The following is a 25900-nucleotide window of genomic DNA, read 5'->3' as shown; positions in this document are numbered from 1 at the left end:
AGTTTGTTCTCCTCCCCCGTGCTACAGCCCCTCCCCCAGCCCCTCACCTCGGGGGTGGCGGTGGGGGTGCTGGGTCCACCTGCCTCTGGGCCCACCCTGGCTTGCAGTATTGTGTGCGGTTGGGCCAGGGCGTCCTGGAGCAGGTTTCGCACTGGGAGGCAGGCAGGTGTTGGGGAGGCAGTTACCGGGGCAACAGGAACAGGGCGTTTCGGAGGTGGTTGCCATGGGGACCTGGATGCTGACGAAGGCTCGCGAGGCTGTGAGCAGCCACAGTGCCCTGCTCAGAAGCCTGGGGCTCGTCAGTCAAGCCGGTTCTAGGTTCTCACTCGGAAGTACGGGCAGGCAGGCGAGTGGCCCCTAGTTCCGGGAGCAGAACAGCAGTACCCCAGCCCTGGTCCTCCAGCCCCAAGCCTCGCCTGCCCGCCCAGCGCCAGGATGGCTACCATCACCTGCACTCGCTTCACGGAAGAGTACCAGCTCTTCGAGGAACTGGGAAAGTGAGTTGCACCCCAGACTCCTGGAGGGCACAGGGGATTGGTGTCACGGGCAGGAATTTGCACATGCGGTGCTCCCTGTGCTCAAACAGGGAGGAAGGCTGCATGTGTTTGGGAGCACTTGTACGTGCAGAGTGCCCAGAGGGAGCCATGGGCAGATTTGCGGGTACACAGATGTGCCAAGGCCAGCTGGACGAATGTGTGTGTAGAGGTGAAGGGTTGATGGTGCATGCCAGGAAGTGCACACACACGCACGCACACACACACACACGCACACAACCTGGGCAAACACAGATTCTTAGAAACTCAGGGTTAGAAAGGGATTTTCCTGTCAGCTGAGTCCAAGGCCGGAACCCCCTGTCGAGCTTCTCATGAGGTAGCCATCTGGCCTCAACTTGGATACCTCTGGTGACAGAGTTCACCACTCAGGTAGTCCTTCATGACTTTAGACACCTGCAGCGACTCTGCAGAGTGACCAACTTCTCCCTGTGAGCACATCCTTTCCCCACTTTCCCCCTCCCAGCTCCTCTAGAAGTGAGGGCATTGGTACAGCAGGGGTTAATAACTGAGTGACTGGTGAGGCTTTCTGGGTGTTGGGAGGAGGGGAAGAGCAATCAGGCAAGTTGGGGGGAGCAGTGCTGTTGCAGGGGTTAGTGGTGTGATGGTGCCCCAGCTCTGGGCCCTTGGCAAAGTTGTCCAGCCCCAGAGCTCATTTTCTGCCTTTGATGACTGGTGTGGAGAGAAGGGTGGGAGGATGGAGGGAGAGGAGAGCCCCTTGGGAGAGTCCAGTAGGCTGTGGAGTGTCAGGAGCATTGCTGGATGCCTCCGGCCGGCTTTGTGGAGGATCTGGGATGGATGCAGGGGAAAGGTACAGCTTGGAGGCAGAGTCTGCCCCGTGGGCAAAGCAGCTCCAATGCCCAGGTGGTTCTTGCTGTAGCAGCAGGAGTGCAGGGGAAAGGGGCCCTGTCAGTAGGGGTGTGCTGGTATGAGATCTGCACATACACAAGTGTGCATTTGATGTGTTGTATAAGGACTGACTCTGGGGGACACTTGTGTGTGCTGACAGGTTGCGCATGTGTGAGCACCAAGAGGGGGTGCTGGTGTGTGCTTCATGTGTAAGGCCTGAAAATGCAAGTGTGCCCGGCAAGGGGGGTGTGTGTGCAAGGGGCACAAGGGCTGCTGTTGGCTGGTTTGCACGGGAGTGAAGGTGTGAACATGCGTCACTGTGTGCCCATGTATGAGGTCAGAGCTGTGTGTCCATCAGCAGGCTCATGTGTGTGAGGTCTGGGCATGTGCAGACATATCTGTGTGTGAGGACGCACATCTGGGACGTGGGCACAGAGCTGTTCCTATGAGGTCACAGGCATGCACATCTGTGTGAGGACTCAGGGCCATGCACACGGGAAGTGTTATGTGTGTATGTGTGAGGCCTGGGCCCACAGGCTTGGGTGGGAGTGTGGGTGTTGTAGGCATGTGGAAGCTCATGCTGGTGTCTGCATATGTGTGGGAGGTGGGCCTGTGGCTGTGTGGAACAGGCTGCCTGCACACACACACACACACACACACACACACTTGCACACCAGGCAATCCGACACCTACAGGCCAGCTCTCTCGTTCCCTCAGACACACACCCAGGTGCTGCCGATGTGTGCTCACTCTGGTCTGCAGACTTCTTTCTGAGCGTGTTTTTGTGCTGAGGTAGAGGGGGAGCAGGGAGAAAATGTGGAGGGACGCTCTGGAGGACTGAGGCTGTCCATCAGACTTGTACAGGGGCCCCCTTCTCAGCTGGTGTCCTGTGCTCACTGGAGCCCCAAGGATTCCCTGATGAGCTGGGAGCTGCCTTTCAAGGTGCAACCAAGGCTGGGTTCTGGGAGGAATGCGTCACAGAGTGCAATGAAATGGAGTTGACATGTGACTCAGGTGGTCAAAGGGAAAAGGAAAGTGATGTTTTGCCCCAAGAGGAGATGGAGATCCTGAAGGCTGGGTGCTGTGGGGGTGCTTTGGCAGAGCGCTTCCTCAGCCCCACTGCCTGTCTGGGTAACTTGGAGGGACAGGGGCCACAGCAGTACTTCAGGAGACAGGAAGCCCTGGTATGGCCATGGCAAGAAAACCGAGGGTGGCAGGCATGGCCAGACCTGTCTGATCAATTTCAGACCTCTTCCTTCCAGAACCATCTGTGCCTTTAACCTTTTTTAGGTCACATATTCCTCCAGGAATCTGATGAAAGGCTAAGTCTACATTCCTTAGGAAAATGCGCAAAACTACAAAATGCTGCATGCGATGTCAGGACATCAGGAAGGCTGTGGATGGGCCTCAGGTTAAGGATGCTTGTATTGGAATAAAGGGGATGAGGCTCCCCACCTCTGAGGCCTGGGTTCAAAAGGCCAGGGTACCACTGAGGAGGGGAGTGTCTCCTGCTCTGCACAGCAGCTTCAGTCCAAGTGCCCAGTGAGGCAGGTTTGGACAGTACTCGGAAGAGGGCACAGGTTCTAGACTTTACCACCCATAGCTCTGTCACATTGGAAGGCCACGGCACCTCTCTCCCAACCCCCCGTCATCTGCAGATAAAAAAGGGCTGTGGGAATGAGATGAGATGGTGCCCGGGAAGATGTAGTAACAAACGTGGCACATAGCCTTCGAGAAAGCATCGCTTCCTAGGGCTGGACTTTGCCTGGCTTGGGAGAGGGGCTGACCAAACCCTGCCTCCCCTGGGCTAGCAGGGAGGCAACAGCTCTTCTTCTGTCTGGAGAAGCACCAAAGATCCCTGCAGGGCCCAGCCTTCAACTGGTGACCACGGTCCCAGCAAGCCAGGACATTGCCGTCACCACACAGAAGCTGAGCCCCCGTTCCAGGAGCCCACTTCAGATCACCGGCAGAGTGACTGGCAGAGGCAGCTGGGTGGGCTCTACAAGAAGACATGGGAGCCTTGGACCTCCTTCTGCAGGGCCCTGGACTACCCAGCTGGACAGGAGGGCACATGCCTCTCGAGGGCTTCCTGGTACTCAGCCCTGTGAGGCCTGCCTTGTGACTGCAGCCTTTGTTTCGAGTAGCCCAGGGGTAGGGCTGGCTCTGGATGTAAGAGAAGCTGCCTCTCTCCTGCCTGGTGGGCAGCCATTTGGGGGGGTGTGGGCTGGAGTCAGGGCCCTGGGCAGGGGCTTCTGAAGCCTCTTGATACTGTTGGAGGAAGGTCCCACTGCAGCATCTGATTCAGATAAGCCAGGAATTCATTCCAGGTCCCATAGAGGGTTGAGGTGGGGCTGTCACTTAGGTCTCAGAGTGTAACTCACTCTTTCCTCCCTTGACCTCAATCCTCTTTCCTCCCAGGGGATGAGAGAAATGAAAACCCAGACCTCAGGAGCAGAGAACTTGTTGGGAGGCAGGCTGCAGCATAGATGCCAGCTCAGTGTCAGAGTGGGCCTGGGCAGCTGGACCAGAGCTCTTGGCAGATGGGTTTTCTGTAAAGAAGACAAGCCTCAGGGAAAGGGGTCAGGTTCCAGGAGGTGGAGAAGGACAATGCCTCCTCCAGCCTCTGACATTCTCTGGGCTTTGGATCCCACTCCCAGGAGAGGTTAGGGAGGCCGAGAATTGCCCTGCAGCCTGTGTAATCACCAGGCTGTACAGAAAGAGCCTCTGAAGGAGATATTACTTGAGAGAAGGAGAGGGAGGGAGGGAGGGAGGGAGACTGGAGAGCTAGCGCAACCCATTCTTTTCTTTCTAGAACAAATCTGAAATTGACTCAAGTGTGGTGTTGGGGCTGGGGGAGGGATTTCAGGGGCCAGAAGGTTGGCAGAGGGAGAACAGAGAGCTGGCTTCTAACCTCTGCGGCTTTGTATTGTGAACTGGGCTTGGGCTGGGCTGATCAGGGGGCAACCATAGGGCCCAGAGGTAGCACCCTGCCCTGGGGGTGTCCAGGGTCCTGGGTGCTTAGGTTCCCTCTGGAGACAAAAACTCTAAAATCTGAAAAATATGTTTAGCAACATGGCCCTTCTCTAGCCGAGCTATTAGGAGGATTGATGATGTAACACTGGAGAGAGAAGGCACCTGGGCATCAAAGACGGGTATTGTACTTTTATTTTGCTTCTCATAACCTCTCACATTCATAGCACTTTCGGGCCGTCAAAGCCCTTCTCCATCCATGAGCGCATCCCTGAGCGAGGCAGAGGGCTTACTCATCCATCTCACAGATGAGCAGACCGAGGCTTGAGCAGGTGGAATGACTGGCTCAGGGCACTGGTGGCAGTGCTTAGACTTGCATGTAGAGCTCCAGCACCTTGCATACGGGGGAAGGTTGATGAGAGGGACCCCTCCTGGTGTTGTGTCTGGGGAACACTATTAAGAAGAAGGGCAGTGGCATGGTGGGTAAGGGGACTCTGAGCTGTCACTTATTTTCCAGTCATGATTCTGCCTCTCATTTACAGGGCCACGGTGGGTGAAACCCTTGTCCTCTGTGTACCTCCACTTTACCATCTGTAAAATGGGATACTTCTGCAGATGTTGAAATGCCCCATTAGAGTTGCTGCCCTCTTTAAGCTCCCTCTGTGGGAGGTGCACGTGGGAAATTTCAGATTCCCAGAACCTCAGAACTAGAAGGACCCTGGACACGATCTACTCATAGCACAGATGGTGGAGCCAGTCACCCAAAGAGAAATGGTTTGGCCAAGGCCACAGGGAGAAGCAGTGGCAAAGCCAGGAGGGGACCGGATGATGTGCAGGGGCCAGAGGCCAAGGATGGGAAGTTGAGGGGCAGGTCGTTACGGAGGGGTGGCAGGGACAGGGGAGGGGATAATTCCTCCCTCTCCTGCCAGCCATCAGAGCAGCAGACAGGTGCACGTTCTGGGGCATGCGGCCGCCCTCCGCCCCCATACAGCTGCCCCCACGTAGGCTGAGACACTGACACTGTGCTAGGCCTCCCGTCTGCCCACCTGCCTCCCTGCACAAGCGCACAGTGACACTACAGCCCTGTCAGTGGGGTGCGGGCAGAGCCTTGGCATGCAACACCCGCATCCTGTTGCTAGTGCACACGCGCACACACACGCACATGCACACACCCCAGTGCATACGGACGTGCGCACACACACTGGCTCCAACTGGGCCTCCAGCACGAGTCGACCTCCCAGTACAGAGAGAGCAAGATGATCAGGGTGGGCTTCTGGTCTCTCCCCCCCCTTTTCTCCCCCACCTCTTTATCTCCCTTTCCCTCTCTTTCTGTGGGTCCCTTTGCCACAGGTGACACTCTCTGCATGCATGTTGCCCATGTCACATTCTCTTCTGAGCTGCTCTGTGACATGGTCGGAAGCTTCCCTTCCCAGGTCAGCCTGGTGCAGCCCCAGAGCAGGTTGCAAGCCGCTGAGGCACAGCCCAGGGTCCTTGTGAGGATGGCCTCCCATCAAGGCTTTAGATGGACTATAAGGCCAGTGGGACTTTTTGTGCTGGAGAAGGTTGAGGGCCTTGGTGTCTCGGGGTCATGTAAAAGGAGGAACGCCTACCACTTTTGCACCCATTCAACAAGCATTTCCTGAGCACGTACTCTGTTCCCAGCCCTGGGCTGAGCCCAGCAGGTGCCACATGCAAGACCTATGTAGTCTTTGCCCCTCTGGGGCGCATACTCTAGTGGGAAGCTGACATTAATTAAATCACTTCAGAAATTATTATTTAAATGCAACTGGATAAGGACCATGAGCACAAACATGGAGCTATAAGCTGCAAAGAGACTTCAACTAGTTAGGGGAAGGGAGGGGTCAGGGAAGGCTCCGCTGAGGTGGTGACACAGGGAGCTGGAGGCTGCATAAGAGTTAGTCCGAGGGAAGAAGGTGGAAAATTGTTCTTCAGAATAGTGGAAACAGCACAGGCAAAGGCTCTGAGGTATGTGTTTTGATGGAGGATATCCTCCCTCAGGGGATCGGGGGTCCCACTCTTCTTAGGCCTGCTCAGCCTGCCCCTAATTTTTGGATACCTTGGGCCTAGAAGGAATATTAAAAACCTGTACCATGTCTGGGGGCCAGGCGGGGTGGCAAAGGGCTGGAAGCCGAGTCAAGTAAGAGGCAGCTGAGGAGCTGGGGGACATTAGCAGGAAGGGGAGACATCCTCTCCCCTCATCTCTGCAGGGATGTCCTAGGTTCCCAGGGCATAAACTGCTGGCCCCAGAGGGCAGAGCAGGGTCAAATGTGTAGAGTAACAGCGAGGTAGATTTCAGGTCAACATAAAGAAGAACCTTGTAATGGTCAGAACTGCTCCTCTACCCTCCAGATGGACGTGTCCTCAGAAGATAGTGAGCACTCTGGTAGCTGACATATACACATTCACAACCCGGTCCCACCCTGTGCCTCCGTTTCCCTCCTGTTCTACATCCGTCTGTGCTCACCGATGAGATGCCTTGCTGAAAGCTGGAAGTGGGAGATGGAGTAGGGGCCAGAATATCCTCAGTCCCACTCACATATCGGAGCAAGAAGTGCTCCCTTGTCTTACGGATGGGGAACTGAGGCCCAGAGAGGGCTGGGCCTCGTCTAAGGTCACAGAAGCCAGGGACACACGAGAAGTGGCACTCCAGCCTCTCTCCAGTCTAGTGCTTGGCTCTCGTACTAAACCTTGGAGTGTCTCACCCTGCACCTCTGAAGGCCTTTGGGGTGTGCAGGTGGACAGAGCCAGCCAGGAGTTCATCTGAAGCTGGAGAGGCAGCAGCCCTTCAGCATCGTCCCTGCTTTGCCTACTCTGGTCCTGTCTCCAAGCTCTGTGGATATGTATTTTTTAATTTTCCTTTTTTGTAAGCCATTCAAGAAAACCCATGCACAGCCAAAACAAGGAACTTCTGTTGGTTCAATGTTCCCTGCAGCAAACAGAATCTTCCGGTCCCCAGGCCTTCTGTGTCCCCCACGAGACTTCTGCTGGGTTGGCGTGGGGCAGGCCTGAGGCGGGGGGTGGGGACGTTGTTGTGTGACAGTGTGAGGGACAGCTCGAACACACTGTGTCCCTGCAGCATCTTCTGGAGTCTGGGAGTGGGCGGCTGCAGCCGGGGCTGGGAGGAGGGAGAGCTGCGGTTTCAGTAATAGGGCCCAGGATTTTCTGGCTGGAAAATGCCGTTGTGTGTGGAGTTCTGGGCAGAGCTGCTGTGGTGAGCCGGGGAGAAGAGAGAGAAAACCAATCAAGGGGCGTCCTGAGCCCCCAGCCCCTATCTCCTCTGCTCTGTTTGCCATTTGGGGACCTGCATAGCTGTGTTTTGTTTGTTTATTAAGAAAGGGCGCTACTGCTTGAAAAGAAATAGAGAGAGAGGGCTTTAAAATGACTGATCAACAGATGATTTCACAGATGGGTAAACTGAGGTCCCAAAAGGTGAAGAGATTTGCTGCAAGTACATAGAGGTGGGTGTTTTGGAAACAGGATAGTCCTTTTGTTTCTGAACAAATTGGACCCCAGCTTTTTAACTGTTTTGGGAATCTGGGAGCCCTCACAGAATCTTATACGAACCCCAGCCACTATCCCCAGGAAAAGGCACGCGCACTCCAACTCACAGAATGTTGTATATTATTTCCCACCGATCTCCCTACTCTAAAGCCCACCTGTGGACCCCACGTTAGGGCTCCCTCTGATCTGAGAGTCTAGGGTATTGGAAAGAGCAATGGACGATAAGGCAGCAGTCCCGGGTTCGAGGTCTTAGCCTCAGTTTCTTCCCCTATGGAATGGGAAAGGTAAGATCTGACTGAGCGTGCAGCTTCTGAAGCAGCCACGTGTGGCCCACACTCTGGCCCCTTGGGTGGAGCTGCTCTGATGGCCTACGCCAGCTCTGTCCTTTCCCCGGACATTCTAACTCCATCTGCTCTGGCTTCCACACTCCCAGGCGTTGCTCTGTTCTGAGGGATCAGATCAATTAACCTGGGCTGCGAGTTACTGACCAGCAGAGGTTTGGGATGGTAATCCTCTCACCGATCACAGACCTGTCTACATGTGACCGGGCGCTTCTGAAATGATCCATCATCTCAGAGACGTGGAATGCTTAGGTATTGGACCTGAGAGTGGGGAGGGCTTTGGGGAGGAGGCAGGACTTTGATTATGAGGTGCCTGTCGCACAGCATGTAGGCAAGATGGCAAGTACCTAGAAGTCTGGGACTAGAATTCTGGAGAGAGCAGGGCTATCTAGAAGCAGAGTTCAACCTTGAGTGATTGTCCATGGCTTTCGCCACTGGGGGGGGGTGGCACGGCACAGTGTCACAGGATCCCTTGTGATGCTAATGAAAAATATGCCTCCTCTGCCTAGAGCAATGCACAGACTGAATAATTTAATGAAAGTTTTAGGTGTGGTCATGAACGCCCAGAGTCTCCCCAGCGATCCCAGCTAATGGCCCGGGCAGATGGCAGGAAGGGAGAAGTGGTAAGAGAATGGTGGAGAGAGAACAGTGAGCAAACCATCATGGCGGGGAACATGTGGAAGTGAAAGCACCGTGGGAGGGGCGGTTGCCAGGGAGCACACAGTGACCTAGAAACAAAAGGGAGGAAGGGCCTCAAAACTGGGTGGTCACTGGGGCTGCCCGCCACCTGGTGTGGGGCAGGCCAGGTGGCTCAGGCCCAGCAGGCTGGGGCTGTGGGGGAGCATTGGGTGGGCGGGCCTGGCACAGCTTTTCTTCCTGGGAGCTCGGGGGTGGGAACCAGATTGTGGTGGGTTCATGGGTGTGGGAGGTGGGAAGAGGAGGCAGCGGATGTCGGATGTCGGACACTTGTTCTGGAAGTTTGGCAGCAAAGAAGAGAGGAAGGAAGTGGCCCAGGCTGGTGGGTCGAGAGAAAGGTTCTGAGTTTCTACATTTTTGGGGGCGAGGCGGTTGTTTATTTTTCCAGAATGGGGGAGACCTGGGTGTGTTTGAGGAAGCAGCCAATGAAGGGAAAACCCTCAAGACTGTCAGAAGCCCTGACAATCAGACCCCCAAGGAGTAGAGTGAAGGGAGGGTTCAGTGACTGTGTGTCTCCCACCGGTCCCCACAAACAGTGTTCCTGTCTGCTGAGGTCCACAGGCACATCCTGGGCTCTGGGTCAAGGTAAGAGGGTTTGCTTTAGAGGATGTTGGCCGTCACCAGTCTTGGGTAGCGGGCGCCTCATCCCATCACTACATTGCAGAGACTTCTCCCAAATGGCCCAGGAGGAAGTGGGGCTGGGGCTCCTCATCTCCATCTTTCCAATGGGAAAACTGAGGCCCAGAAGGATAAGTGAGTTGGTAGCCAAAGTGGGTGAAGACCCAGGTCTTTCCACTCCTCATCAAATGCTCCTGGTGCTGCACCTGGCTGCCATGTCAGCGTTTGGGGATGTTTCAGGCCAAAGAGGGTGATGAGCCCCTACGAGCTAGCAGGCAGCAACTCCCAGGACACTGCGCCTGCCTAGCAGCCAGAAAGCAGTTTCCCAGTGTGAATCTTGCTTTTCACAGCCCATCAGCACATTCCCACATTCTCAGCCGTGCTGGACCCACTCTCACTATGCCCTCTCCATCTGTCTTTTGGAGAGTAGGGCTCGACCTCCTTTATGCCTATGCACACCCAGGGGGCAGGCTGCTCTGCCTGGGGGAGCAGCCTCTTCTCCTCCTCACTGTGCCCCCACCTCCTCTCCTAGCTTGCTTCTTCCCTGAGCTTGGCAAACGAGGTCCATTTTGTTTCTGATGATGCCAGCTGTTCTTATCACTCCGTAGGTAATGATGCCTATAAAAGACGTTGTTTTCTGAGCGTTTACCGTACTCCAGGGACTGTGCTAACCCATTGCATACCTTATTCTCTCATCAAATCATTGAAAAAGCTGCACAGGGTGGGCACTGTTCATATCTAATTTTACAGTGGGAAGAAACAGCCTTGCAAGGTTAAGTGACTAGTAAGCAGCTGCACCGCGATTTGAACTTGGTTGGTCTGGTTCAGGACAGCCTGCTCTTGTCCACGTAGAACTTCACTATCCAACGTGGTGATCACTAGCCACATGTACCTATTTGACTGAAATAAAATTAAACATTCAATGCTTCAGCCCTACTAGCCACATGTCAAGTGTTGTCATCATACGAGGCTAGTGGCCGCCACACTGGACAACACAAACTAATTCCATCATCACAGAAAGTTCTGCCAGACGGTGCTGGTATAGAATATTAAACATGGAAAGGCCTCTGCTATTTAACCTCATCCCTATCCCAACCCCATGTTGCAGATGAAGAAATTGAGGCTATGTTGGTGCAGACGCCTGCCCAAGACCTCCCAGCATGACAGACCTGAGATTCCATTCCTCCAGTGTCTGTCTGTCTGTCTCATACACACACCACTTGCTGCCCATGTTCTGTGACCCTTTCGCTAATATGGATACAAACTTCATACCCAGGGTGACGCACATGTGCTTTGTTACACCTGGGGCCATATGCCTGGCAGTGTGCCCATCACATACACCAGGGCACTGACCGGGCTCCCGACGCACACCTGTGGGCAGACACATTGCCTCAACCCCTCTGCACTCAGGAACACTTTCACGGGCGCTCCCAGGGCCTGCCCATGTCACCCCACATTCACACAGGTCCCTCACATGCAGGCCTCACCCCTTCCTCTCGGGACCCCTGGTCATTCCCTCCACTCTGCCCTCCCCACCTCGGCCCCCCCCTTCTCCCACTCTGTCCTGTTTCCAAATGCCTGCCCACCTACTTGCTGGCCACCTGCTCAGCTCAGGGCCGGGGAAGGAGTGGGCTGGCTCTTCTGTTTGCCAAGGCAGCTGGGCTGTGGCCACTTGCTCACTGCAGGACGAGAAGGCAGAAACATGCCCTTTTTAAACAGAAGATGAAAAAGAGAGGAAGTTAGGGCAGCAGGCTTGCTGCCTCTGCTCTCATTTTTGCTATAGATTTTCTTCTTCCTCGTCTCCCTGATCCCAGCACTGCGGCAGGTAGGAAGGAAGCTTCCTACTACTAATGGAGACCTGAGGCTGCACAGGTAGAAAGAGAGGCTCCTTGGCCGACGCCTTTTCTTGCCCCATTTGAGATTCTATGTGCCTGGCAGTGTGCCCAGAGTTTTGCACGCATAGACTTCCTTAGTCTCCCCAACATACCCAGGAGGTAGATACGATCAATGCCCCCATTGCATAAAGAGGTGCAGTGCCAAGTTCAATATCACATTGAGTTGGGGGTGAGTAGTGATCAGACCACAGGGCTTTGTGAGCCTGGAGACCCTACTCTTGATGGTCACACTCCCCTGCCTTTGGTAGAATCAGAAGAGCACGTGCAGGTGACCTGGGTTCTCTCTGCAGCCTCACTAGGAATATGCCTGCTCCCCGAGGCCTCAGTTTCCAGATCGGTTAAATGGGGTATTATGATCCCAATTTCACACAGCTGCTGTGAGGGCCCAGAAGGAGCTTAGTGGTGAACTTGCATTTGTAGGGAGGATGCCTTCCGGGTGTACGAGAGACTGGTGTTCTCTGAATCAGTAATTCTGAACAGGTTTGGATAAACGCCTCTCTCTGAGCCTCTACGAAAAGCCATGCATCCTTGCCCAGAAGAAAACACGCACCTCCACTCAGAGGCATGGGATGTCCTTCGAGGGGTACAGGACCCCTGCGGCCACCCCATCCGTGGCCTGGACCCCGAGTTAAAACCTGGGATTTACACAGAAGTCGAGGCTGTGTTCTGTGGAGGAAGTTTGGAGGAAGTTCAGCACTTCTCTTGTTTTACAGGCAGAGCTCTTAGGTCCTCAGCTCCTGGGGCAGAGCCAGGATCACGGGGCCTGTGGCACCTCCCTGCTCAGAGCCCCCTGTGACAGCCCCCCAGTGCTGATATCCAGGTGGGGGTGGGCATCAAGCAGGACTTCCCCAGAAGGTGGGCAGGACAGTGCCGAGCTGGCTGCGATAGGGTGTTAAGTGAACATGCAGATTCCCTAGGCCCAAACCCAGATGTTCTGATTTGGTAGGTCTGAGTGGGGCCTTAGAATCTGTATTTTTCAAAGAACAAAGGATTCTGCAGCAGGCAGTTGGATAACCATGGATTTAAGATCTTCAGCAGAATGGAGTTTTGTTTCTTTAGTGGAGAAATTGTACCCTTCCTCTCTCTCCCTCCCATGTTAATGGATGTCCAGTTTGGGACCAAGTCCAGACTAGATACTGGTGAGCAGGAATAGACCCAGTCCCTGTACTTGGGAGCATATCGCCTTCTTCCTTCCCTGCTGCTGTTCTCCCTGGAGTTCTCAGAACCTTCCCCTAAAGCGGCCACTTTAAACATTCTCTCCCCTGGGGCTTTTGAGAATTGTGGCCTCCAGCTGAGCAGGGACCTGAAGGTCCTCTGTTCTATCTCCCTGCCTGGGTACCGTGGTCACCTTCGAGAGACCAGTTGTGCCCTACCTTCCTCGGATGCCTGTTCTTCCTAACACCTGTGGCTGAAGTCCTCCTCCCGTCTCATTTCAGTCCCTCACACTGTTGCTTAAATCTACCTCCTGTTCCTGCAAGAAACATCTGTGGTTGCAGACAGTGGGTACCTGGCAGGGGGCCTGGGAGGAGACCGTTAAAGTCCTGGCCCGCAGGACCTCACTGTCGGGTGGGAGAGGCAAACTAGACGAGCAGACACAAATCCTGGGCCGGATGAGGAGGTATGGGGTGCTCTGGGAGCGCAGACGAGGGGTCCTGTAACAGGAGGCTTCTCAGGTAGCGTGACCCGGTCTTACTGCTTGTCACGCGGGGCGTCCGGCAGGGTCTCTGGTCCCGCTCCCCACGTAAGAATGCAGGACATGGTGAGGCCAAAAAGGAACACGCATGGAGCCATAGGTAGGGGAGTCACACCACTATAGTCTCGCTGGCAGCTGGGTTGGAGACACAGGAAGCAGGTGCCACACGATCCGCAACCCGCCATCCACTTCTGTCTGCCAACCCACCTCACTTGCTAACTGCAATCTGCCTCTCTGCAATCCGTAATCCACACTCCGCCACGCCACAACTACACCACCACCCTGCTAGGTTAACCGCGGCAGTTATATCAGTGGCTAATGGCTAACTGGTAACAGCTGATGGCCGACTAGTCACAGGTGATGGCCATCTACTACCCGAGCCAGCACCTTTCCATGTGAGGCCGAGAGCCTGGAAACCGCTCTCTGGGGCTCTGTCCCACATTGCTTTCCTGCAGGTGATGGAGGAAAGGTGATGGCAGGGGCTGTACATCCTAGGGAGGGTCTGTCACTGTACAGGACAATCCATTTGCCCACGAATCCTGGCCTTCTCTGCCTTTCCCACAAGGGCATATTTCCTGATCTCCAGCCCTCCTCCCAGCCCTTTCGTTTTCATCTTTCTCCACAGTTTTCCACCACTCTCTTCCTGCTGCCCAGACATGAAGCCTCTGACCTGATGCCCAGGGGCATGTGCAGAGTGGGCATCTGAGCCTGCAGCCTTCCTCAGTGCCCTCCAATGTCCTCTCCTGTTCCCTTTAGCTTCATCTTGGTGGCTTGGACCTGCTCGTGTGCCTGGGAGGGGGGTCAGAGTTTGGAGGATACGATGGGGTGCAGCCACAGCAGGAACCGGGACATGGAGACCAGGAAGCAGCAGGCTCACTGGAGGGGGAGCATTCCAAAACGTGGGAGTGCAAATACCTGAGTTCTAGACGCAGCCCTGCCTGGAGCTAGCTGTGTGACCTTGAGCAATCTCCACTGAGCTGTGCTGACGCTCAAAGTCTTGAGCCCCACTTCAGATGTAAGGAATCAGAATCTGCTTTTTAGCAAGATACCCAGGTGATTTGTGCAGACATTCAAATTAGAGAAGCCTGTCCCACAGACTTGCTTCTTGCCATTTGCTTGTGGTGAGGGCAGTAATGGTGGTGACCACAGTCAGTGTCTGTGATATGAAGGGGTTAGACTACATGACCTTTGTGGTCGAGGGTACAGCATGGCACCTAGATGCCAGATCTAGTCCTCAAAGTAGTTTTGTGGAGGTTAACATTCTTCTTGGAATCAGGTGTCAGTATTTAAAAATTGGGAAAGTTTGCATAAATCCGTATTTCAAATTCTCTTCCAACTACCAATACTTTGAGGATAAAATCCAGGGACCTCTTAAAACATATGAAAAGATACTCAGCCTCACTCTTAGTATGAGAATTACAATTCAGATCTCGACCAAATTGTCATTTACCACCCATCTCACTAGCAAGATAAGAAAATTTGATAACACACCGTGTGGACAAAAGTGGAGAAAAATTGTCCCCTCACGTACTAGTGGGAAAGTAAGTTGGTACGATCTATAAGATGAAAAGTCTCTCATCCTCTGTCCAAATTACTAAACAACACCTACCCTTTGACCAAATAACACCCTTTCTAAAAGTTTATCCACAGACATGTGCACACATGGGAAATGTAATTCTAAGGCACACATACTATAAGGTTAGTCATTGCAGCACTGTTTGTAATAGCTATAGACTGGAACTAACCTAATTGCCCATAAATAGGGGACTGGCTAGGTAAATTACAGGATAGCTATATGATTAAATACAATGTCATGAGGAGATCTTCATGGAACGGAAGGCAACTCTCCAAAATAGATACTGAAAAATGGAGGATGCAGAACAGCTTGCAAGGTCCAGTAGCATTTGTGTGGCCGACAGTATCTGTGGAAAGATGCTCTGTTAACACTGTCCATCTCTGGTGAGGGGACCTCAGAGCCTGGGATACAGAGGTGGGAGGGAGCCTTTTCACTATCTACACTTTTGCATCTTTTGAACTTTGAACCATGTCAATGTGTTAACTACTCAAAGAATAGAAAACTAAAAACTCTCAGGGACCCAGAGTCTGTGATTCTAACACTATATGATTCTAATATTTTATAATTTGATAAGCCTAACTTATTATGACTCTGAAAGGCTTGTCTTTCATGAGGCCAAGCTCCTAATAATTTGCCACCAGTAGTTCTCCTGGGTCTCTGGCCCTGCTCTGTCCCTGAGCTGGGCCACAGCAGCCCCTGTGAGCTCAAGCAGCCCTGTACCTAGCAACGTACAGCTGTATGAACTCCAGGATCTCTTGGGGATGCAGCCCTCAGGCCTGCCCTCACCTTCTTCACCTTCTCTGTCCTTGTAGGGGAGCCTTCTCAGTGGTGCGCAGGTGTGTGAAGGTGCTGGCTGGTCAGGAGTATGCTGCCAAGATCATCAACACCAAGAAGCTGTCAGCCAGAGGTAGGTGGCAGACCCGTGCCTTCCCACCCTCCAGGGCTCTCCTTCTCTTCACAACCTCTCTCTACCCCTCGGCGTAGAACCAGGACCTGAGCTGTCCCTCTGGGTGATGCTGCCAGCAGGAGTGGGGGCTGTTCTTCCTGTGGGTATTATGAGAATAGACCCCTCCATTTTTCTTCTTTGGGGATCTAGGCTGGAGGTCATAGCCTTTCTGACAGGCCAAGCTCTCGGCCCCCCAACCAGGTGAAGGCTAAGGTGCCAGGTGGGACTTTCTTTCCCTGCTCTTCTGCCACTTGCCTCCATTCTCCCCTCCAACCTCTGCCCCTGCTGTTACCTCTGCCTGGATGCCCTTACCTGACTCCTTATAAGACTGGCTCATTCTCAAATTTCAAGTCTCAGCTTAATGTCAAATCCTTTGAGAGACGTCCCTGACCCCAAGATCTGAGGGCATCTCCCCCAATTTATAGCTCTCATTACAGTTTACTGTCCTGTGGCTTCCCCAGCCTGAACTTAACCCATTTACTGGCTTGGTTCCTTGTTTCACATCTCTCTTTCCTCTGGACTTGAAGTTCCAGGAGGGTAAGGATGGGTCTCATTCCCTGGGATACGCCCAGTACCTAGGACAGCGCCCTGCACATCCAACGTGCTCAACCAGCGAACTCCAGGTGCGCTGCTTCCGTCAAACCAGTTTAATCCCTGGTCCCTAAATACACCCTAGGACAGTGGCTCCCAAACCTGTCCTCAAATTGGAATCCTCTGGAGACCTTCAAACACTTCTGATGCCTGGATTGCACCCCTAGAGGTTGTGATTTCATTAGCCTGGGGTGTGACCTGGGTTTTGGAAAGGATCCCCAGGTAATTCTAATTTGGAAGGCATCCTAGACCAGCAGCAACAGCGGCAACCCCAGGAGACTGTTAAAAATGCAAATTCTTGATTCCATCCTGAAGGAATCAGAGTCTGCCTTTCACAAGACACCTGGGTGATTCATGTGGACATTAAACTTTGGGATGGCTGCCCAGGAGTCTTCCTTTTTGCTTTTAGTGGTTAGGGTAGTAATGGTGGTGACCACAGCCAGTGTGCTGGGGAGGGCTATCTTCAAAGATCCACTCCCCGGTCTGAGCAGTGTCAAACCTGCCTTGGGGACCACTCAGTGGGGAAGGGAATTCTGGTGGTGGGAGGAAGATGCAGCCCATGGCTTGTACAGCACGGGAGACATCGTGTGCAGGGCTGGCATAACGTCCAGGTGTTGGCTGGGCACAGGTGGCAGCTGTGTCTGAGCCAGGGCCCAGCAGGTGTGGGGTTCACGGAGGCTGGTACAGGATGTTCACACTGTCCCCCACGGGTCTCCCAGCAGGTCCCGTGTTAGGCCTTGTGCTGCTGCTTTTCATCTCTCTGGCTCAGTGCTGTTGGGAGTCCAGCACTTTCTCCTAGTTTCCGAACTCGTCTGTACGCAGGCCAGTGTCCTGCAGGGAGAAGAGGCTGGGGTGGGGGGTTTGTCTTAAAGCCCAGGGCCCCTGATGGCACACAGTCAGCATGAAAGCTGGTGTGGAAAGGAGAGACCTATGGAAGGTCCAGAGCAGAGCCAAGAGTACGGAGCCAGGGTGGGCAGGAAGGCTGACTAGCTGCCTCATGTCCAGAGGATGGCACTGGCCTTGCTGTTGCTGTGTGACTAGTGGCAGTCTGATGCCCTCTCTGTGCTTTGTGTCTAGCAATCAAGAGAGGTGTCCCAATCCCTGAGATACTGTGGGAGCAGGACTAGAGCCATGACTTGGGGTGAAAGGTTAATGTTGCCCCCAAACGAGGGAGGATCGGGAACCAAGGTCCTTCCTGGATGCTGGGGATCTTGGGCCAGCTCACCCCGCACTCAGAACCACATCCATACATGTGGGCACGCGTGCACACACACACACACAGCGGAATAGAGGAGAATGTAGGGGCACTGCCTCATTTCTGGGAAGTGACTACCTGGGCAGTATAGACTTTGGCTGTCAGGCAGTAACCACCATGCCCTCTCTCTTTGGCAATTTGTTGAGCCTTGGGCCTCCTGGTAGGAAGGTGGCCCAGGCCTAGTGAGCATGGAGGGTGGTAATGGGGATGTTCTCAGGGGAACCTTCTCGAAGAAGCCTGCTCACTGCCAATGCTTCCCCCAGAGGGAGAGGACAGCAGAGCTCCTTTCAGCAGGTTTCTTTGTTTAAACAGTCACACAAGGTGCCTGGGTGGGGAGCGGTTTGAGGCTGAATACTTGGCAACACACTCCAAGCATCTCCTGCTGACATTCCCGGGTGACTTCCGCAGCTCTCAGTGGGGGGGCTGTGCCCACTGGGGTGTCTCTCCACCTCCCAGGGAGCTGTGCCTTCCCCTTTCCCACCCAGCCAGCCTCTTCTATCCAGCGGTTCTCAAACCAGGGAGATAGTTTTCCTATGTATTTTTAAACTAGCCTTTAAAACAAAATGCTCATAGTATAAACAATTCCGAGAAACCATAAAGACATGAAATGAAAAGTAAAAATTTTGCCTCTCCCAATTCCTCCCAAACCCCCTTGGGAGCCTTTATAAAAATGCAGCTGCCCAGGAGCAGTTCCACCCCTGGACGATTGGATTCCGTAGGTGAGGCCAGAGCTTCTGCATTGACAGAACCCTGTCAGGGAGTATCTGCTCAGTGTTCGCTCTGTATGCTTTCTAGCTCCAGCTCACCAGGCACACACAGAAAGAGTCTGTTAATGTTTTCGGGAGCGCTGGGTGCGTGGATGTGGCTGGTGCAGCCAGAGGTGACTGGCCCGGGTATGGCGACCTCCTCAGACCCCACTGTCCACCCTGGTGCTGAGAGGTCACTTTCTCAGCCCCCTGGCAACCATGCCCAGGACCGGCTGGGAAGCGTGGTATGAGCTTATTCAGGCTGCCCCTGAGAGTCAGGTCCACACGAGGGAGCCTGTGAGGTGGTGTGATGATATCGTTCCCATCCTCCTCATCTTTTTCCCCATCACTATCTGGCACTCTCTGGCCTCACGATTATTTCTCCAACCTCCCAGGATCAGGAGTCCTGTGGAGGCCCTGTGGAGGGTGGGGCATTTTTTGTTCCCAATCATAGAGGTCTATTTTCTCTCCTGGCTCCTATGTGTCTGGTCAGAATCCCGCTGCCCACCTGCCTGCTGGAGCCCAGCCCCTCTGCAGGCAGAGAGCCCTCGAGTTGCCTGAGTGTACTCCCTGCCCCTCGCACCTCTCCCTACTCCCCCACCCCTGCTCTGCTCTGACCCACCCTGCCCTGCTGGCACTGTCTGACCCCAGAAACCTAAACCCAGAGTTTCCATCTACCCTTTCCTGCTAAGATCAGGCCAGGACTGCCCCCCAAAACCCCAACACCCTGGAGGCTTGCTCCCAGGGAGGAAGGGAGAAGATTCACAAGGCATCATTGTGAACATTGGGGCAACTCTTTCAGGTACCTGGACAGGAGGCTGCAGACTTACTTCTCTCAGACCTCTCATCATCGTGAGTCTCTACTGAGCTGGATGGATTGATTTATCAATTAATTCATTATTAGAAGGGGAGACAATATAGTATAGTAATGATAAACATGGATTAAACTCCTGGCTGTGGCACTTCTTAGCTATGGGATCTTTGACAAGCTGGGCTTTAGGCCTTGGGAACATGGCAGTGACCGCCAGACAAAGTCTTGTTCTCATTGCACTTGTTTTCTAGGGAGGGAGACTGAAAAGAGCATTAAACACACAGGTAAGCTGGGTAATTTCAGGAAGCGGTGAGTGTTAATGAAGAAAGTAAAACAGGGTAATGGGGAAATAATAGGGCAAGAGGGCCATTCAGAAAAGGCAGCCAGGGAAAGCTCTTTGAGGCGGTGAAGTGCTGGGACTGTCCCTAGGAGAACCAGGAAGACAGGAGAAGACCCAGGATAAGAGCGTTCCAGGCAGAGGGCACAGCAAGTGCAAAGGCCCTGAGGTGGAAAGGGGTTTGCTGTGCCTGAGGCCCGAAAGGAGGCCAGTGTGGCTGGGTCTTCAAGGCCAAGACAAGGCAGGACCCTGCAGGGTCTTATTGTTCGTTGTGGTGAGGAGTTTGGGTTGTATTATAAATACATTGGGAAGCTATTAGAGAGTTTAAGGTCAGGGAGTGGTAGAATCTAATTTATATTTTAATAAGAGCTCCTTGGCTACTGAGGGCTTTTGACTAGGGTTGGTGTTAGGGGGTGCGCCCAGGAGTGGATTCTCAGAACTCTGGGTTCTGATAAGGCTTGACCACCTTGATGAGTGGTTTCGATAAATGGACTACTCCTTTATCACTGGGCCTCAGTTTCCCCATCTACATAGCAGAGCAAGGCCTCAGAAATCAAGAGAAACACTGTCCCTACATTTCTTGAGGTGTCCTGGTAGTACTAGAAAATGAAAAACTTTCAGAGTTACAAAAACTATCATATAACGTGTATGTTTACATTCCACAAATTAATGCTTTTAGCACTGAAAGTTGCAATGTAGTGTAATTGTACTACGCACAAGATGATTCCAAGATTTATAAAACCAATTAGTTCCTAGTAATTCCAGCAGTAAGGTCTGGTAACCAGGCACAGGTTTGAAGCTACGTGACCAACGTTTTCTTCTTTCAATCCTGTCAGTGTAACTCTGCTCCTGGATAACCTCACATGGAGAAAATACCAGAATTCTGGATTTGGCCCCCACCCACCAATGTGTAGCCTGGCCCAGAAGACTCCCAGACCCCTCTGATAGGCCAAACTTTGCCTAGCTAGGGATGGGGGTGGGGGAACAGGGTATGGAGCAGGGGGAGGGTCCCTCCTTCCGCAGCCCACTGAAGGTCCTTGGCCAGCTGTAGGTGGGGAACTCCCTCCTTTGCCCCCGAATTGGCCTTCCCTCACCCTAAAGTATATGGAAGGAGGCAGGGAGGAAAAGGGAGTTAAGGGGATGCCCCTGGGTCCACCTCCCCTTCCTTAGCCTGCAGCAAGTCTTCAGCTGGGGAATGGAGCTTACACACTATGGAAACTTGATTGGATTTAATTGCTTTGCTGAAGGAAAAGCCACATTTCAGTATTGATCTTGGCTTCTGCAGCCCTTGGACGATGGCCAATGATTGCTCTAATGGAGGGGGGCAGGGGAAAGGGAGCTGGCTGCTCGGGGACCAGGGATGTTCTCCATTCTCATCAGCCTCCCTGATGCTTACCTGCTCTGGAGGGCCATTGGGAGAACGGGGTTCTAGTCTTGGCTCTGCCTCTGAGTGTCTGTGTGAGTTCTCTCCTGTGGGCTTCAATTTTCCCATTTGAGAACTGGGGGCAGGTAGAGGTGGTGGCAATTTGTCAGGGAGTGGAGAACAGTGTTGCACAGGGTTTTGAAGCTCATCCAGGAGTCTAACTGCCTGGGTACAAAGCGTGGTTCCACTGCTCACCATGGGTGTGGCTTTCAGCCAGGTACTTGCCATCTCTGCACCTCAGTTTCCTCCTCTGTAAAGCCAGAATAGTAGTTACACTTCCCTCAAAGGGTTATGGTGAGGGTTTGAAATGCATATAAATTGCACTGTACAGTGCCTAGCACACAGTAAATATTCTACATTTGTTAATGATTCCTGTTTTATTATTTTGTTTTTTAAATAAAGGCATTAACTACTGAATTGTAAGAAAAGCACCAAAAGGGAATTGAGAAATGCATTTTCAATTCCATCTGTGCCACCTATGAAGCTTCAGCTTCTTAGGCCACAGTTTCTTCATCTATAAAATGGGGACAGTGGAGCTCATAGCTGGGTTGTTGGGAGGCTGAATGAGGTCACAGGTATGACTATTTCTAGCAGCCTCAGAACCAGAGACCACAGGTGGCAGATCGGGAACCAGGCCTCTCTCTGAGGTGGGTGGGGAGACCCAGGGGATTTTGGACAAAGTCCTGAAAGGCAGATGTGAGAGCTCTGGGCAAGCCACATATGAGTTCTGTCCTGCAGATTCTTTGGAGCTCTCTGCGTCTTCTACAAGGGAAGTGGCTCCTGCTAATAAATACAGTTCTTCTGCAGAGACTACCTGCTTTCTTAGAAAGTTTCATTCATCCAATTGTTTGTTTTTTCATTCAGTTATATCTTGAGCACCTACTATGTGCCAAGCATTTGGGTAGCTGCCAGGGGTACAACAAAGACCAAATCCCTGCCCTCAAGGTTAGAGTTATCCATGAGACAGCGTGGGACTGCTGTCCAGAAGCTCTGAGACCACAGAGGAGCCCCTGCCAGCCTGGCTCTTAGGGCAGGCTGCCAGGAGAGGGCGACACCTAAGAATGGGTAGGAGTGAGGGATGGCCAGTGAAGGACAGGTGGGAGGTTGAGGGGGAGTGTTCCAAGCTGAGCGCTGTGTGTGCGAAGGCCCCAAAGTGAGAGGGCTCAGCAGGGTGTGCCGGAAGAAGTGAAATTCAGCATGTCAGTCTGGCTGGAGGGCGGCGTGGGGCACAGGGCTGAAGGGGGGGCAGCAGGAGTCGGATGGCAGGGCACATTCCAGGCTGCAGGAGTTTGGGTCTTCTATAGGAAGGGATACAGGGATGCCTTTCATTTGAGAGCCCCAGAAACTGAAGCCTGAGAGGAGAAGGGATTTCTGAGTCATGGCAACCTCAACTTTTTCTTCTTCTGCGCTACCCCACTGCCTGCCTGGAGAACCCAGAGGCCCCGATTGAAAGACGAGGTTTCCAGGGCCTAGGGGCTTCCCTAGGAGGTGGAATCATAAGAGGCTGCAGGAGGGAGATGGAGTGGTGGAGGTTCCTCTCTCACCTGGGACTAACCTGGGTGTCTGTTTCAGATCACCAGAAACTGGAGCGTGAAGCCCGCATCTGCCGCCTGCTGAAGCACCCCAACATCGGTGAGTCCTAGGGAGCAAGTGAGGGGTGTGGTGTGGGGCTGGGCCCTACTCTCCTTACCATTCTGCTGAGTGTTTTGCTGCTGGGGTTTGGGGGAGGCAGCTGCTCTCTTCTCTGGGGATGGTGGCAATCAAGATGGGAAAAGGGGGTGTCTGCTGGTTTCCACATTCCCAGAGACCAGTTTGGTTGGGGGGAAGGTGAAGAAGGGGACCTTCCTTGCAGCCTACGTTGCTGGCAGCCTCCTTCAGAAAAGCTGTTTCAGGAAAACTCCCAAAGCTCTGAGAGAGACAAAAATAGGCCAAGCTTGGCCTTGGCCAGCACAGCCCACTCCCCTAACCCACCCCCATGCTGAGTCAACCTGGCGCCTTGGTCCTGACCACATGCCTAGACCTGCAGCAGGCCTGACCCTCAGAGGCAAACTCCCAGGTGGCCCCTGCCGCAGGGGTAGTCTTAATGCAGCTGGTATGGAGAGCCTGGGCCCATGGCAGGTCTGTCCTTCCCTCCCCAACCCCTGCACAGTTGGAAGGCTGCACCCTTGCTTATCAGGGTTCTGAGTCATGGTAGAAATAAGTACAGATTCTAGATATAGTTCTGTTAAGGAATGGCTGTGTGACTTTAGGTGGGAGTGCTACCCTCTCTGAGCCACTTTCCCCCATCTTCGCAAGGATAGGCCTATTTGGACCACCTGGGCATCTTGTTAACAGGTAGATTCTGGCTCAGCGGGTCTGGGTGGGGCCTAAGATTTTGCATTTCTAACATGCTACAAGGCAATGCCAAGGCCGCGGTTCACAGACCACACTTTGGGGAGCAGGGTCTAGGTTCCCTCCATGGAATGTTCCAACTCTGACAGCCACCCTACGTTCTCCCTCCCATGGAAGCGTCTCTCTGTGTCCAGGGCCCCAAGGGTTAACTCTCCTGCTGGAGAGAAGCTTCTCCATCTGCTATTTATACCCAGAAGGCGCCTCCCCTTCCCTGTGCCTGGGAAGGGGAGCAGAGCTGCACAAACAGCAGCAGCGGCTCCAGAGCCAGAATCAGAGAATGGGCAGCAGGGAGACTCGTGGGGAGCAACCCAGGTTGGACCCTGGTTCCTGACCTGCTTATGGCCTCACCGTGTGGCCGTGGGTGGCAACTGTCCTCTCCCTAACTGTATAATAGAAGGGGTTATGAGTGGTCTCTGACTACACAGTCCCATGGTTCTTATACGCTGTCAGAAAGGAGCGTAGGAGAGAAAGGAGCGTCTGGAGAAAGGAGGTGGGAGTGTGTGTGTGTGTTGCTGCACAATTGCATCTGTCTCGGGTCAACACTGCCTCCTCCCCGTTTGTGCCCCTTGGCCTCTCCTTCCGGCTGGCTATCGTGGGGAGCAGTAAGTTATGGGCGCTGGGGCTGACAGACCATAGCTCTCTTTACCGTTCCCACCTGCTGGTGGGGCAGACCCCAGAAGCCCACCCCAGGAAGCAGGGGACAACCTGAGAGTTGAGCAGGTGATTTGGGATAGGGAAGGGAAGTGAGGTGGGTTCATGATGAAGATGACAGTGTCTTCATCCACTAAGGTCTCCCAGGTGCCAGGCCCTGTGTTGAGTGATTTCCAGCCTGATTGCGTTCATGCCCTGGAGCAGCCTGGCGGTGTTAGCACTGCTGCGAGGACAGGAGGCTCAGACAGGTTACAGAATTTGCCCAAAGTTAAACAGCGTGTGAGAGGTGTTGCTGGGAGGTGAACCCAGCAAGTCGCACTCCAGAGCCCATGCTCTTAGTCATTTATTTAGCTTCCCAAGTGGCTATCAGGAGTGTGCTGTGAAGGGGTACATGGATAGGGGAATAAGTACCCTTGAACTTCTAAGAAAAAAATAACTGTTAGAAATATGACAGGAATGTCAGAAATTCATGAGTCCAGCTATATAAATGAAAACTAGTTTACAGATTTTTTTTGTCCTATGACAGTATTTTGAAACGTCCCAAAAGTGACAGCATAGCTCAATGGGAAAAGGCATACTAATTTCTCCACGGGGGTAGGACCGTTCGACATAGCCCATGGCCCTTGAATTCTGCCTTTCCTCTTGGGCTCTGGGCTGAGTTTTTCCTCAGAGAGGCCTCCACGGATAAGAGAGGAGGTTTTGTATGTGAAAACAGCCAGTCAAAAAAGAAGTCCTGTCTCCTGGGCTCTCAGCCATGGTTCAGACACCTCTCAGGGACTGAAGCTGCCTCCGAGATCCTCCTGTGTATGGGGGCTGGAATCCAGCCGGTGTCCCTCTCGCTCGGCTGCCCAGAAGGGCAGCCTTTTGCAATCAGCACAAAGGCACCCTCTGAGCTAGACTCAGCTCTAGAGAAACCCCCCTGCATCCCAATTCTGTCCATTTCCCTGAGCCTTGAGAACTTTTTCTAAAGGGGCTGAGCTCCTGGTCCGAGGGTGGACCTGGGACCTCAGTCTTCTTGGACTCCCCCTAAATGGCGGTTGGCCAGGTCTAAAAGTCCCTTCTGACATGGGTATGGCTGCAACGTGGCTTCTTAGAACTTCTCATGCTTAGGAAAGGGAAGTTAAAAACTCACACACCTGCTGGAACAGAGTAAACAGGAAGGAGTCCATCGGCACGGGTCCACCTGGAGGAAGGCGGGAAGAGGAAAGCGTCTTTTTCAAAACTTGATCTTGATACACTAACAATGCAAGTTTATTGTAGATAAACGAGAAGACAATTTTTAAAGTATCTCCTATAACCTCAATATCTAGTGCTAGCCTTGGACGATCTATGCTTCCATCCGATATTTGATGTCTGTGCCTTCTCAGGTACATCTGTACATTGTATCTGAGGTCAGGTGTCCTAGAAGTAGAGCCTGAGGCAGGGATTCAGGTGCTTCTGCTCCCAGTGGAGACCTGTTAAGGGCTGGGTGAAGCAGGATGGAGAAGGAAAGAATGTGTCCTCAAGTCAACTCCAAGTTTGACCTGATCCCAGGTGGGGGGTGCAGTGCAGAGGCCCCTGGAGCGTAAGTCTCATCTTGAAGTTGTCCCTCCTTAAGGCCAGGAGACTGACCCTTTGCACTGACCCTGACTCTCCACATTCATCTCCACAGTCATTGGCTGAACGCTGCAGGTAACCTGGTGGGCAAGGTGGCTCCATCTGCACTGATGGAGGGGGCAGAAAACGGGGGCAGCCGTGTGCTGCGAGCAGCCAACTCTCCCAGCAGCTGCAGGATGGCTGCACCAACTTACAAAAGGGGGTCTGGGCAGGGCCCCAGTGTAGGCTTGCCAGATTCTGCACACAAAAAATGCAAGACACCGAGTTCAATACACGTATACTGTTTTAAAATGAAGCCTGCATTTGCTTTGAAATGCATTAAAAAATTAAAATCGATGAATGGATAGAGGAATGGATAGCAATGTAGTAAGGCAAGTATACAAAACATTAATGATAAAACCCCGGGGGTGGGCACATAGCTGTGCATGTGACTGTATCTTGG

At 53.2% G+C, this 25900-nt stretch overlaps 1 protein-coding gene across 2 annotated transcripts in view; it reads left to right on the top strand.

The window, feature by feature from the left end:
• Window positions 1-284: 284 nt before the first annotated feature.
• Window positions 285-25900, top strand: part of CAMK2A (calcium/calmodulin dependent protein kinase II alpha) — a 61328-nt gene continuing 35712 nt past the window's right edge. The window contains exons 1-3 of one of the 2 annotated variants that reach the window (XM_081035186.1): window positions 285-497; window positions 15524-15618; window positions 22393-22452. In XM_081035186.1, coding sequence (XP_080891312.1) covers window positions 436-497; window positions 15524-15618; window positions 22393-22452 — 217 coding nt within the window. In that variant the 5' untranslated portion in view covers window positions 285-435. The remainder of the gene's footprint in view (window positions 498-15523; window positions 15619-22392; window positions 22453-25900) is intronic. The other variant, XM_081035185.1, reaches the window with a different exon arrangement.

This window comes from Rhinolophus hipposideros, assembly GCF_964194185.1.
Source record: "Rhinolophus hipposideros genome assembly, chromosome: 23".
Taxonomy (NCBI): domain Eukaryota; kingdom Metazoa; phylum Chordata; class Mammalia; order Chiroptera; family Rhinolophidae; genus Rhinolophus; species Rhinolophus hipposideros.
The sequence above is the reverse complement of the archived record's forward strand: the minus strand, read 5'-3'. Positions and strand labels throughout refer to the sequence as shown.